The 14,283-nt window shown below is 43.1% G+C and overlaps 1 protein-coding gene across 8 annotated transcripts in view; it reads left to right on the top strand.

Moving 5' to 3' along the window:
* JARID2 (jumonji and AT-rich interaction domain containing 2) overlaps positions 1–14,283 on the top strand; it is a 252,410-nt gene that overhangs the window by 185,095 nt on the left and 53,032 nt on the right. For all 8 annotated transcript variants that reach the window (XM_084850264.1, XM_084850269.1, XM_084850266.1 and 5 more), the window contains 2 exons: positions 522–691; positions 12,927–13,103. In XM_084850264.1, the coding sequence (XP_084706390.1) occupies positions 522–691; positions 12,927–13,103 (347 nt within the window). The remainder of the gene's footprint in view (positions 1–521; positions 692–12,926; positions 13,104–14,283) is intronic.

Below are 14,283 nucleotides of genomic sequence, written 5' to 3' on the forward strand. Positions count from 1 at the left end.
TCAATTAAGTTAATACAGTATGATGAAAATGAAAAGCCCAGCTATTATTATTACTATTATTATTGTCGTCTTCTTGTTGTTTAGCTAAGGTTTACTTTTGAGTGTGGGTAAGTATTGAAGGTGTTCTGCTTTTGCCTAACATTTCCCATTTTGTTTCCAAGTCTTCAAAAATTATGGAAGTTGTATATCTTCTACAATAATGGATCTGATTGTCATGAAAGATACAAAGTTGAAATTTATTTGCCATTTAAATTTTATCTTTCTCCCTCTCCTAATGAAACTTTTCTTGGTTATTGTAGAACCTGATTTATGTTTGTTTGTTTTTTTAAAAAGCACCTAAATATTTTTGTCAGACTTTTAACAATTATTGTATTCAGCAATATACAGAATAGTTGGCATATTTACTAGAAGGTTATATTGGCACTAATCTTGCCCTTCGTCTTGCCTGAGTGCTAATTTCCCCATCATTTGCCCTGTTCCTTTCCTCCTAATTGCATTTCTGCTTCCTCTGTTTTTCCTAGGCCAAGGCTGCAAGCACAAAGGAAGTTTGCTCAGTCTCAGCCAAACAGCCCCAGCACAACTCCAATAAAGATAGTGGAGCCATTATTGCCCCCTCCAGCTACACAGATTTCTGACCTCTCCAAAAGGAAGCCCAAGACAGAAGATTTCCTTACGTTTCTCTGCCTACGAGGTAAGTTCCACCCCCACACCCCAGTCTAGGAAACAAACCTGAAACTGCTTTTCAAATGCTCATTCCTAACTATTACATATTTCATCTCTGCAATTTGAGGGCAATACACCACCATCATTATAAGGGCCCTGGTCTAGAAGTAGACCAGCAAGGGTATAAATGGGATTTTTATTCATCTAGCTCTTGTTCACTGACAGAAGGCTTCACTTTTTCTGTCATTCCATCCTTCACCTTGTATCTCTTTGTAAACTTTGTTAATGTTTGAAGCCAGTGGCAAATGCCCCATTGACATAATAAAGCTCTTTCACTAGTACCAATGTATTTCTGTTCTGTAGTAAAGTACCTGTGGTAAAGTACCTATACCATATTTTGGAATTCCATTCACTGATACTTCCATTCACTGATTCATCAGGGATGTCAGAGAAATCAGCAACGGATTCAAATGGGTTCAGATTTCTATGAATCCAACCTCCAGATTCTTCAGTGGACTGGCTTTTTCTAAGTCACATGATTCCGCAGACTTGCAGACCTTTTTTTTAACTTTGGGGTATGTGTGTGTGCAGAAATTCTCACTTGCGCAAGTGCACATTATCGCAAGTGCACATTAGCACAAGGGAAATGAAATTCTTGTACATCCCTAAAAAAAAATCCAAGTTCGTTGATGAGCAGACGACACAATGAAAGACACCAGGCAATTCGTGAAACACAGATGGAACCGATTTAACAAAATCTGTACATCTCTAACGTCCCATGGATTAAACAAACCATGGGCTGTTAGGGATATGTGGGAGAAATTTGGCATGCTGCCTGCAGTGTGCCTGCCTCTTCCGCTTTTAATCAACAACCTGCAATCAGGTCGTTCATAGGTTTTTCTTTGTGGTCTCTGTGACTTACAGATATGGGTTATGTGCCTGCACAGAACAGTCATTCAGAACATTCTAGAGTTAAACAGCGCTTTTGGTGGAAGCCCTGCCCACCCCTCTGCGCATGCTCCAGGTCTGGCTCCCGCTTGCCTCTCAGTTCCTTTTCGTCCACTTTAGCAACTAGCAGCATTTGGAATGTTCTCTCGCCTCACAGCCAAGATACAAAGGGAAACCCCCCCGAACACTTCTTCAGCTCCCTCTTGGGATGCTGAACAGAGTTTCTCTCTCCTTTCTCCTTCCTTCCTTCCTTCCATCCATCCATCCATCTTCTCTGAGTTTTCTCTCCTCCTCTTCCCGTCCCTCAGGGGTACGTGGCCTCCAAGGCCTTCTTCAAAAAGTGTACCCACTGTGGCAGGAAGATACCATTAACTGATGGGCACTCTGATTGCCTCTTTTGCCTCGGAAAGGCACACAAGGTAGAATCCTGTACTCACTGTCAGGCCTTCACTAAACAGACCAAGAGGAACAGAACGGCATGCCACCACAGGTTAACCCAGTGGTTTGTTGTGATTGTGCAAACCAGGTCTATGTGTGCGTGTGTAGACACATTCCGCTATGATAATCCTGAGCTCACCGTTTTAAAAAATCAAATCTTTTACAATCGATCTTTTTATTAGTCCGTATAGTGCCACAACGAACTGTGGTGCTGGAGGAAAATCCTGAGAGTGCCTTGGACTGCAAGAAGATCAAACCAGTCCATACTCCAGGAAATAAAGCCAGACTGCTCACTTGAGGGAATGATATTAAAGGCAAAACTGAAGTACTTTGGCCACATAATGAGAAGACAGGATACCCTGGAGAAGATGCTGATGCTAGGGAAAGTGGAAGGGGCCGACCAAGGGCAAGGTGGATGGATGATATTCTGGAGGTGACGGACTCGACCTTGGGGGAGCTGGGGGTGGCGACGGCTGACAGGAAGCTGTGGCGTGGGCTGGTCCATGGAGTCACGAAGAGTCGGAAGCGACTGACCGAATAAACAACAACAAACAATACTTTTTGTTGTTTCTTTTATTTAGGTGCTATTAACGATTACACTAAAAAGTGTGTTAGGCTAATTAAATGATTGGCGTTTTTTAAAAACACAGTGCTTAAAGTGGTATCAACTGGAAAACCAGCATGTTTTAAAATCATTATTATTATTATTATTAATAAATGTGCTTATGCACTTCTTAATTTAAGCACTTCTGGCTATTTTTAAAAGCCATTAATTAATTAATCAATTAATTAAATATCCTGCTTTTCTTCCAAGGAGCCCAAAGTGGCATACATGATCTTCCTCCTCTCCATTTTATCCTCATAACAGCCCTGTGGTGTAGGTTAGGTTGAGAGACAGTGACTGGCCCAAAGTCACCCAGTGAGCTTCAGGGCAGTGTGGGGAATAGAACCCAGGTCTTCTAAATCCCAGTCCGATACTCTAACCACTACATCATGTTGGCTGTACGGATGTACGAAAGGGACTTACCTTGTCCCGCAGCTTTTTTCGCGGTGGGGGGAGGCGCTTCGCTTCTCCCCCTGAAGTTCATGCGAAATTCAGGCCGGGGAGAAGCGCCCCGTCTCCCCGGCCGCGAACTTCAAAAGAAAAGTAAACAAAAACCAAAAAAGCCTCGTGATAGGCTACGTAACGATTTACGTAGCCTATCACGGCTAGATCTGCAAAGTCAGCCATGATAGGCTACGTTAATCGTCACGTAGCCTATCACGGGTGACTTAAAAAAAAAAAACGTACGCAAATGGCGGCCCCCATAGGGAGCCGCCATTCGCGTTCCTTATTTGGTCCCTGTAGTCTACGTAAAGATTTACGTAGACTACGGCGAAAATAAGGGCAACGCTATTCGTTGCCCTTATTTTCGTTGCCTGAATGCGTTGGCACTCGGCCCCCCGAAGTTTCGGGGAGAAATTCTCCCCCATCCCTAGTTGGCTGCCTTGGATAGCGGAGTTTCTTGCTTCTTGGATAGAAGAGTTTCCTAGAACTCAGTATCTCATTCCTTAATTTTTTCAAGGTTTTTGTTCTTACCTTTGTAATGTTTGTGTAGAAATAATCAGCAGCCTACAATTTAGGAGTTCTAGACTATTAGACATCAGAACAGAGTCTGAAGAACCTCCAGTCTGCTGGTCAAATTCAGCCTATGGAGGTTCCTAATCTGGCCTGCAGAGGAACCTCTGCGGACCCCATCTTCCCTATGTCATTCCCACCCATTTTTTTCTTTTCTCTGTTCATAAAAAAGAAAAGTTTGGCCCCCGTAATGTCATTTGGCTCACCAAATTGGTCCAAGGGCGCAATCCAAGCCCTGGACCAAAAGAGGTTCCTCGCTTCTATTATACAGTGTGAGTGAGTAACTCTGTGTATGTGTGTGTGCACACTTGCATGTGTGTATGTCAGGAAGTGTGTATGTATGTGTTTTCTGTGCCAACACCATTTTTTCGTTTGCAGCCTAATACAAAGGTAACTTGCTGTCCCTTTTCAACTTCTTGCCGTGAAGAATTGGTAGAGTACAGACAAGCTTCCATATAGAACCGGGGCTTCTTCACACGGAGCTTTCATCCTGCTATTGAGATGGCTCTGTCACGGAAATTTGTGGGCTCTTTAGATGACAGTGTTACCCTCCCAGGGTGTCTCCCGCCATTTCCCTCAATCTATCCTGTGTTTTCCCCAAACGCAAAAAAAAAAATTTTTCCCAGCCCACGGAACAGGAGCGCCATGACCTCCTCGTGAAATTCTCCAATAACGGAAGAAACCAGCTGTGGGCATTTGTTTTCAGTTGTTGGGGGTGCGGTCAGGATGACAAAGGCATTGAGAATGGGCTGCAGGGTGTGTCGCACTCAGGAGATCCTGAACGGGGTTGCACAGAAGGAGACCGCATGAGGGCTTGTGTGCTCTCCATTCCTTGCAAGGAGGGGAGGGCATGGCACACAGTTTGAGAGTAACTCCTGCCTCCATTCAAGTCTTGCTGAGGAAGGAAAGATCTGTGCCCAACCCTCTCCCCCCCCCCGCCAGCGTTTTTCCCCTTTGCTTCAAGGCAACCCTCCTGCCAAACTGCCCAAATCCTGGCTGCAACACAACGTGCCACCCGCTCAGCAACAGCAGCACCAGACAGCGCCGAAGAAGTGTATTGCTCTCTCAAACCACATGTCTGCCATGTAAATGCTTGAGCACATTTCTTGATTGGAGGGAGAAGAGGGTAAAATGCCTCCCTGCGACGAAGGGAGGCACATCTGATCCCCCACCCCACCAAGCTCAGAAGCAATGTCCTCTGTTGATTCAGAGCACCCCATTAAGTTCAATGGGGCTTACTCCCAAGTAAGTGTGCTGAGGGTTGCAGACTTGCAGTGTGTCAGTCAGTCCCCATCCACCAGAAACGTGCAAGGTGAGGGAAAGGGGCAGGAACCAGGGAGGAATTATCCCTACACCCCAAGCGGCATCACCCCCCCCCCCCGAAGGAAAGAAACGAAAAATAATGTGATGGGGGACAGCCATCTAAAGAGAATGACCCAGTCCTGCAATGATACCGGATGGGAAAAGAACGGGCCTTGATGTGGAATTCTCTGCCTGTGTGATGGAGCCCCCAGGCTCCTCAAGATAATGGCAGTTATTAAGCTCTCATCCAAGTTTAGTAGAAATAAGAATAGGTGTAAGTTGAGATGGTGGTGAATCTTGGGATGCCAGGGTTTGGAAAGGGAAACAAAGATTTATCTCCCTAAACCTCTTCCAAATCAGGCCCAAACTCCCTTGAAATTGAGGCCTGCTTCCCTGATTGAGAAAGTGCCATCAACCCTCTTGCCAGCCCTTTGTGCTGCCTATCCCACCTGTCTGAAACTTACCAGGGAGGAATGTCAGTGGGGAGACCCCCTGGCTTCGGAGGCCTACAGTTATGGCCTTGACATTCCCATGAGTGTCTGCTGCCACTGGAAAATATGAGAGATGCAGGTCCTAAGGCTTTCTGGATCAATGGAGTGGTTCTAGCTCTGTTCAGGCATTCTTGTTACTGGTTTCATTGAACCTGTGAGCAGAGGAGCACTCCAGCCACCCTCTATTGTTGCATCTATCACCCTTTATGCATAGAAGGCAACGATCTAAACAGGAGAGCCTCCAGTATCCATAGAGGCTCCCCACATGATCCAGGACCCTGGACCAGAAGAGAGGGGTGGGGCAGAGTACTCCTCACACATTCAGTGAAACCAGGAACAAGAATGCCTGAACCAGGCTTCGGAAAGCTACATTTTCAGTTCTTCCCAGTGGATGGATGGATGGATGCTTCTGAATGTGTTTAGAAGGGTAATCCCTTAAACCTAAGGCGTCTGCTGCCAGAAAGTCTCCCTACTACCATCCCTCCCAGCTGTCAACTCCCCCTGCTAGAATACCCTCAGCATATGATGAGGGCTAGAAGCAGAGGAAGCATTGTGTTGCAGATGAGGTGACAGGGCCCGATTTAAATTGGGAGCGAAAAAGGAGGGGAGCACCAAACACAAGGAAGGAAGGAAGGAAGGAAGGAAGGAAGGAAGGAAGGAAGGAAGGAAAATGGTACTGAAAAAAATGTAATTTAATGAAATCATAAAATACTGTGTATTTAGTATATACATACATTATTGATATATACACATCATTTAACTGAAAAGTATTGGACGTGTCACTATTTTATTAAATTGCATATATTTTCAGTTCCATTTTGAGGCTGTGCTTCTTTTTGTCATTCTGATTTGTGTCTCAACAAATGAGTTAATTCATATAGGATCTGAATTGAGTGCAAATTAACTTACGTTGAGCCCATTCGAGGAGATTGCCCATTTATGAGTTGCCTATGTAGTAACTAATGGAGAATGAGAAACTGTTACGTGTTAACATTTAGGGCTGTTTTGAGTATGTTACACAGAAAGCAATGTTATAGATTAGTTAAGTCTTTTTCCCCCTAAAATCTTTTTATCAGTTATCAGGCAAACTGTACGTTATAACTATATGCAGTGCTGTGATTTCCAAGAGTACCAGAATAATTCTGTGCTTATTTGACAGCTCACTGCTTTAAAACCTGATGGCTGCCTACCTTACTTAATCTCCAAAATGTCTTGCATCTTAACGTATTGTATCCAAAAGAACGGTACACAAAGAGTTCCTCAACACTCCCCCCAACACACACACACAAGCTCTCTTCCTGTCCTCCAAAAGCTACAATAGCCTCCTTAGTAGCACTGAGGTCTCCTTGAGCTGCATTCATTTGGGGCTCAGGTTAAACAAAGCTGAATAAGCACATTCCAAAGCAAACTACACATTTACTGATGCACTTATGCAAGGGCTTCGTAACTATCCAAGCATGGGGGAAGGGAATTCGCTTCCTGGCCTCAATTTGTCTGTGTCCTTCTAGGTTCTCTCCTCCCCCCTATACCTTTTGAGCAATATAGATGATTTGAAGTTCTAAAATACCTCAACATTTTAGGGTGGCCATGTGTACTACTTTACAAAGCGTTGTTGTTGTTGTTGTTCAGTCGTTCAGTCGTGTCCGACTCTTCGTGACCCCATGGACCATAGCACGCCAGGCCTTCCTGTTGTCCGCTCTCTCCCGGAGGGTGCTCAAGTTCATATTCATTGCATCGGTGATGCTACCTAGCCATCTCACCCTCTGCCGTCCCCTTCTCCATTTGCCTTCAATCTTTCCCAGCATCAGGGCCTTTTCCAGTGAGTTTACAGAGCGTACAAACCTCTATTTGAAGGGCTGTCCACTCCAAGTCCATTTTTTAAAAATAAAGAATCCTAAGAATGTGGTCCTTGAAGTTGCCCATTAAGAGTTAACACCTGGACAGCAGACTGAGGAAGGCACACAGGTCACCTGATCACAGTCTTCCTCACTATGGTGAGATGTATTATATTTCTATTTAAACTATATAAATTATTTCTATTTAAATTATATTTCTATTTAAATTTCTAAAGGTGCATCATGCATATAAATTAGCATTCGCATGTTTTATGCAAATCTCTTTTTGAGGGGTGATCTACAATGATTGCTTGGAATGGAAGCTGCTGTGGAAGTCAGTGATGCAATCCTGAGCTCAGAGTCTGTGCATCACTTCCTGGTCATGATCCATTCATGCTTTAGCCACCTGGTATCTGACCTGGCATGGTCATGGGTGAGGAGGAAGGGTCGAAGTTCATGTATTGAATGACAATACAAATACAATAAAATCATCACTGGTTGGCAATAAAGCAATAAAATGGGGGTAGTTGTATGTAATTCTCTGACAGGAAATTTGGTCTCAGTGTTCTACAACTGTAAAAGGGGACAAATGCCTTCTGGAATGTTTTCTACACAGTATTATACATCCTTAACTCCTTAAGAGTAGATGTGTGAGTGTGTTTGTAATGTGTAGGCTTGTAGAAGATGGCTTGATCCACCTGCTTTCGTTTGCTGATGTGTCAGGCTCCACCTGCCCAACTATTGGGTCCCACCTTCTGGGCCCATCTGGTAGTGTCCCCTTTTTCTGAAACATTGAGATTTACTCATTGCAGGTTTGGCCCATGTTTAGTTTTCTGCAGTTATATAACCTCCATACTTTCAAGCAACACAGGAACCAAGTGCGCCAGAGCTTAAGAGTAGGGACACAATGAGTAAGGAACAAGGTTCGGTTGAGTATACAGATTATCGGAATTCCACCTCCCCCTTTTGTTATAATTTTGTTTGTATATTGACTGCTACTCTGAAATCTGAAATTCAAAAAATAAAGAAAAACTAAATAGGCTCTGAGTGTTTTCAAATTGCTCTTCACCAATTTGATCCATTTGCTTTTAGGTCATCAAAGGACCTCAAAGCCTGACTTATTCCCATCATCCCCTACACACACACATTTTGCTGAAGAACATAAGTCTTTAGTTTTGCTTTTACTTTATTAACATTCATTATCATTGATTCTGCTATTTTCTTTCTGTCCTGTTTGGAAGTGGGGGAAAGGATTTGGGACTTTTGGTCTAAGATTCTCACTGATCTCTCCACCCATCCACCCCGGCTTATTCCTCTCCCACAAAGAATAAACAATCTCTAAGTTCCCCCTATTTCTCTCCCACAAAGGATAAACAATTGTCCCATGCTCCACTGCTTTCACTAGCTGCTTTTAAAGGAGGGAAAAAATAAGAAATTGGGCTGTATGTCATAGCCATAATACTAGGCTGTTCATGGTCTACTGGTGATGGAGGGCACAGGCTTTGAAGGGCAGTCTGTCTTTCCACTCCTTGCCTTGCGTGCAGACTTTAAATTGACCCAACCAAGCACTTCTTCTGCTTATTGAGGCACCAGCAAACTCTGTCCTATGTGATTAGTCCTCAGAGAGCAACAGTATATGTACAGTTGCTCTTTACCCTTGGAGGCTACAGACCTGATTCTCATTTACACTATGGGTCCTTTACATCATGCTGGCAAGTATAAAAGCAGCCTTTAAATGGTTCAAATTACATTGATGTTGGCACAGAGGCCTGCATGTAAATAGAAGTCAGGCCTTATATTCTGAGTACTGGGGTGAAGGCAAGGCAAGGCAGCACATCTAAAATTTTCCACCTATATGTAGTCCTTAAATAGGCCCTCCTGTCAAATGCGGGGGCGGGGGGGGGAGAAAACCCTAATCCTTCAGAAATGTAGAACTTGGCATGCCAGGTGTTTACTGGGCCAGGCTTAAGGCCCACATACCTTGACCTGACTTCATCCTTAAATCACTGTGACGGTTTAAATTGTTTTAGTGTTTCTCAAGAGCACAGCTGGGCTACGTTTAATTGTGAGAAAAAAGAAAGGATCAGAAAAGGGGAGCAGGGGAGCCTGGGCAAAGAATTCACAGAGAAGAGTCTGATTTTTTCAGAAACCACAGCCCGAATTATACAGAAGGCTTTTGGATTGAAATGGTTTCTGCTGAGGTTGCAGCGTAGCGGTTTGATTTCTGTCCCAATGAAAACATTTAGTTTCAGTAAATATTATAGATACTCTGCCAGGTAATCTTGAAGAGCAATGAAATGCTGCTTTTGGCAAAACAGATGCTGTCTATACTCTTGAATTGAGTGGTTTGAGACATAGTTCTCTTAAAAACAAAACACAAATCTGTATTAAGTGGAGAGGAAACAAAATTAATCTTGAGGTGCAAAAATGCAATGATCACTATTTGTATTTTTTGTCAAATTGCAGTAAGAACAGCATTTATCAACACTTAAGTTTGCATTTCCCCTTATGTTTTATATTTATGTCTTTCCATTCAGCATGATGATGAACTCTTTGTTACTTGAAACCTTGCCTCTATATGGCAACAAATGTCCAGTGGAATGTTCATCAACCTATTTCATTTTCTGTCTCTGTTGCCCTAAATTTTGAGTTTTTATATTCTTTGTGCTCTTCTGACTGAGAAAGATAACATTAACTCTGTATGTAGTTGTTTAGACCCATGCTTGTATGGATTTGTTACTTTAGATTGCCATTGTCACAAACATCAGATATGACTTGACATATCTGATGACAGTAGTGATTGTTAAAAATTCATAGACTGATTGTTTTGTAAATTAAAGTGAATATTTACAATTCTTGACTTTCACTTTGATAAATAATAATAATAATAATTAAATGTATGCATCACTTTCCATTGCAAAAGCAGTCTCGAAGTGACACACAAATACAAAAATCCATAATTAATGGGAAAAAAACCAAAGTCAATATAAACCATAATCATAGAATCATAGCATGGTAGGGTTGGAAGGGGCCTATAAGACCATTGAGTCCAACCCCCTACTCAATGCAGGAATCCAAGTCAGAGCATCCCTGACAGATGACTGTCCAGCTTCATCTTGAATGCCTCCAGTGTGGGAGAGCCCACTACCTCCCTAGGTAATTGGTTCCATTGTCGTATTGTTCTGACAGTCAGGAAGTTTTTCCTGATGTTCAGCCGGAATCTGGCTTCCTGTAACTTCAGCCCATTATTCCATGTCCTGCACTCTGGGGTGATCGAGAAGAGATCCTGGCCTTCCTCTCTGTGACAACCTTTCACGTACTTGAAGAGCGCTATCATAACTCCCCTTAGTCTTCTCTTCTCAAGGCCAAACATGGCCAGTTCCTTCAATCTCTCCTCATAGGGCTTTGTTTCCAGTCCCCTGATCATCTTTGTTGCAATAATATATATATTATATAATATATATACACACACATAAACACCACAAAACATAATTTAAAAACAATACAATATGAATGTAAAGTGTTAATCCACAATACACAAATCCCCCCACCCTCAACATAGATGCTTCAGATTGGAGTCTTTGCCGCTCTTCACACATTGGATTTTATATTCTGTCATTCCCCACCCCCATGGAAGCTGCGTTAAGGGTATGTCCTAGCCCAAAAAACTGGGTAAAATTGGTTTGGTTTACATGAAATAAAAATCCACAAAACTTGAAGACCATCCCTTATTAATCAGTGCCCAGAAGCTAGGATTTGCCATATCTAAACATTCTTAGGGCGCAATCCTATGCATGTTTAGACAGAAAAAAGTCCTACAACTTCCAGTATTCCCCAGCCAGTTGTGCTGGGAGTTGTAGCACTTTTTTCTGTCTAACCATCCATAGGATTGCGCCCTTAATGGAGCTGCCTGCATCTTTCTGGGGATTTAAGAAACAAAGGGGAAAATCCTGCATTCAAAGAATCAGCCAGGCACTTCCTGGCAGCAGCTCATATAGAGCAGGCTTCAGTTTCCAGGGCCGGTCAGCTAACTCAGCCTCCCCCAGCATGCTGGCTGGGCTGATGGAAGCTGTAGTCCAACACATATGGAGGGCACCGGGTTGAGGAAGGCTGAACTAGAGTATGGGAGAAAGTGTTATCCGAACACATCACAGTAGGCTTTTGAGAGGAATGATGAAACGTGATCATTTTATTGACATGTGGTTTTCATTTATAATGTATGTGAATGAAAACAGCCCAATCCTTAAACCTCCTGAATCTCATACATCCTTCTGGAAGGACATATTAAAGTAAATGGCAATGGAAAGGGTCCTGGGGTGTTTTTGTGTGCAAGGCTGTGGTGGTTGATGCCGTATTCGAAAGCCATGCTGTTTATCAATTATACATTGTTGTATTCTGCTTGCTGATATATTGTTGCTATTCTGCTGATAGAAATAAACAAACAAACAATAAAATAAAATAAAACCCTGCATTTATGAATATCAGCCAGCGCATGTTCCAAAGCTAGGGAGAAAGACTTGTTCCCTCCCTCCCTGACATATGATCTTAGGGCTAAACTAGATGTGATGGGGCATCCATTCCCTTGTCCTCTATGTTTGCATATAAAGCAGGGTGTATGTGTTATTAGCAATTGAAAGAGTACACGGAATAGGGGTGCTCAGCCCTCTCCCCTTACTTCCCTGCAGTCAGTTGTTCCATCCACTTTTGTCTCTATTGGGCTCCTATTCAGGAAGTGAGCTGGGATGGAGAAACACCAGGATCAAAAAACAACAACCTGAGAGCAGATAAGGGGCAAGATGCAGATTGGATTAAGCATCCTTTTCTCATACGCTCTTTTCTCTGCAAAAGTAAGGTGTGTACACACACACACACGCACTCTACATACATGAGCTGGGCAAGTGTATGAAAAAGGTCTGGTGCTGTCACGTCTAATGTGGCCTTTAGGTGGAGTGTGGGGAAGGTTCCTATGAGCCATGAACAGGAAGGGTTAAGTTGCAGAGGTGCCCATCACACAAAAATGGGTTTAGCGAACAGGTAGTTCATGTGAGCAAGCTCTGGCTCCATGCTATGCTGGAAAAGATTCCCAGCCAAAATAGTCACCACTTTTTATTTCCCTGCTCTTGTGTATTATTGGAGGCACAGTTGTGCCTCCAATAGATAAGGTGATCATTCAAAAAAGGATTCTGTTTTAATAGGTGCTTGACACACGCAGATTCAGGAGGTCAAACTATTAAGCTTCGTCTACTAAGTTTCAGTGTGTCATGATGCTGTTAAGGATGTAGAAATGGGGCAGTATTCAGTGCTGCCTGCACACTAGTGTGAACCACAGCTAGTGCAACAGGAAGTTAGTGGATCCTGAAGCAAACAGAAATGAGTGGAAATACCCATTTCCAGAACAGGGCAGGTCAGCAGAGCTTGAAGAAGAGTTCCCCTTGTTTCTGGGGTTGGATTAGGAAGTGCTAGTGGTGGATCCTCCTGGCACAACAGAAACAACAAGAGCACAATGGCAGTATTAGATACTGCCCAGGGTCAGGCTGCTCCTGAGCCCTCACTCTGAAGGTCATTTTTTAAAAATTAGAGTGAATAGCTGTGTGCAATCAGATGATATTTTCGAACTTGACTTGTTACCAGGTTCTCCTGCCCTGCCCAGCAACATGGTATATTTTGGAAGCTCTCAGGATGAGGAGGATGAAGAAGAAGAAGATGAAGAAACAGAGGACACAAAGGTGGCCACAAACAATGCTTCATCTTCATGCCAGTCGACCCCCAGGAAAGGGAAAACACACAAGCAAGTTCATAACGGGCATGGTAGGTCATTGAATACAAAAACGTACTGGACTGTGTTGGGTTGGCTGGGAGATATTGTTGAGGGCTAAAATGAGTTCTCATTCTTACAGTACCTTCATACTTATGAGAATATGTATCACTACTGTTCATAGTATGAAGATGAGACGTTTAGCCTCTTTCACTGTATCGTTTTCTGTAGAGTGGCTTCTGTCTATCTCAGTAAATCAAGAGGATGTTGATCTGTTTAAAACCTCCTCATAATTAACTTAATTTCATAATATGTTGGCTTATTCTGCCTGTCTCAGAACGCATGTTTAATGTTTCTATATTTATGTTTAGTGTTTCCCTCTCCTTCCTTTTCTGTTGAAAATAAAACCACAGTATGAAGCCACTATCAGCAAAGTGTGTATACTGTAAACAGTGTTGTTTTCATTTCTGATTTGGGATCCTGTTTTCCTAGTTGCTAGGTTAACACATTAGCACTGTCACTAATGTAGCATTTTTTGTTCCTGTAGGATCACATCAATTACTTTCTTGCAAATCAGCAGAGCTGCCTTAGTCACGATGTATTTTCTTCACGTGGCCTTCGTGTCATATCCAGATAAATTGATCGGTGCCTTGTCGGCAGAGTTTGAAAAATGTATTCAGCACTGAGTAGCTGGGAGCCCTAAGCTCTAGCAGCCAGGATGAAAAAATACCTGAGCTACCATACCCCCACCAAAGTCATACATATTCTATTGACATTGGCAGCACCTTCACAGTAAATCAGTCCTGTGTTCTTTCCCTGGGACTCAATGATAAATTCTCTTGCCTTTCATACCTCTTTCTTTCTTTGCTGTGTCCTGTAGGGGATGCCTGGTCAGCTTCTTTTGGCAGAGAGGACTGTTTCTTTTCACATCTCATTTTGCACGGAGAAAGGCACCTGCTTTAGCTAGCCGTTTCTTTGCCCTTCAGCTCTCTTTTCCTTAGACCAGCTTCCCTTGACTGAAGTAATGAACATAGCAGGTGTGGGTTTTATCTCTTCCTCAGAATTCCCAGTTCCATTCCACAAAAGTTTTTACATTTTTGGAGAACTGCTAGTAATAACCACCCTTTTAATGTATCCAAATGCTTCAGGGGAAGAAGAACTACCTCCCCGCCCCCAGTTACTGGAATCATAACAGGAGACACGTCTTCCCCCTGTTACAAGAGAACGATCTTG

The sequence above is a fragment of the Heloderma suspectum genome, chromosome 4, assembly GCF_057233095.1.
Source record: "Heloderma suspectum isolate Gila_16-S chromosome 4, 16-S_ref, whole genome shotgun sequence".
Lineage (NCBI taxonomy): Eukaryota > Metazoa > Chordata > Lepidosauria > Squamata > Helodermatidae > Heloderma > Heloderma suspectum.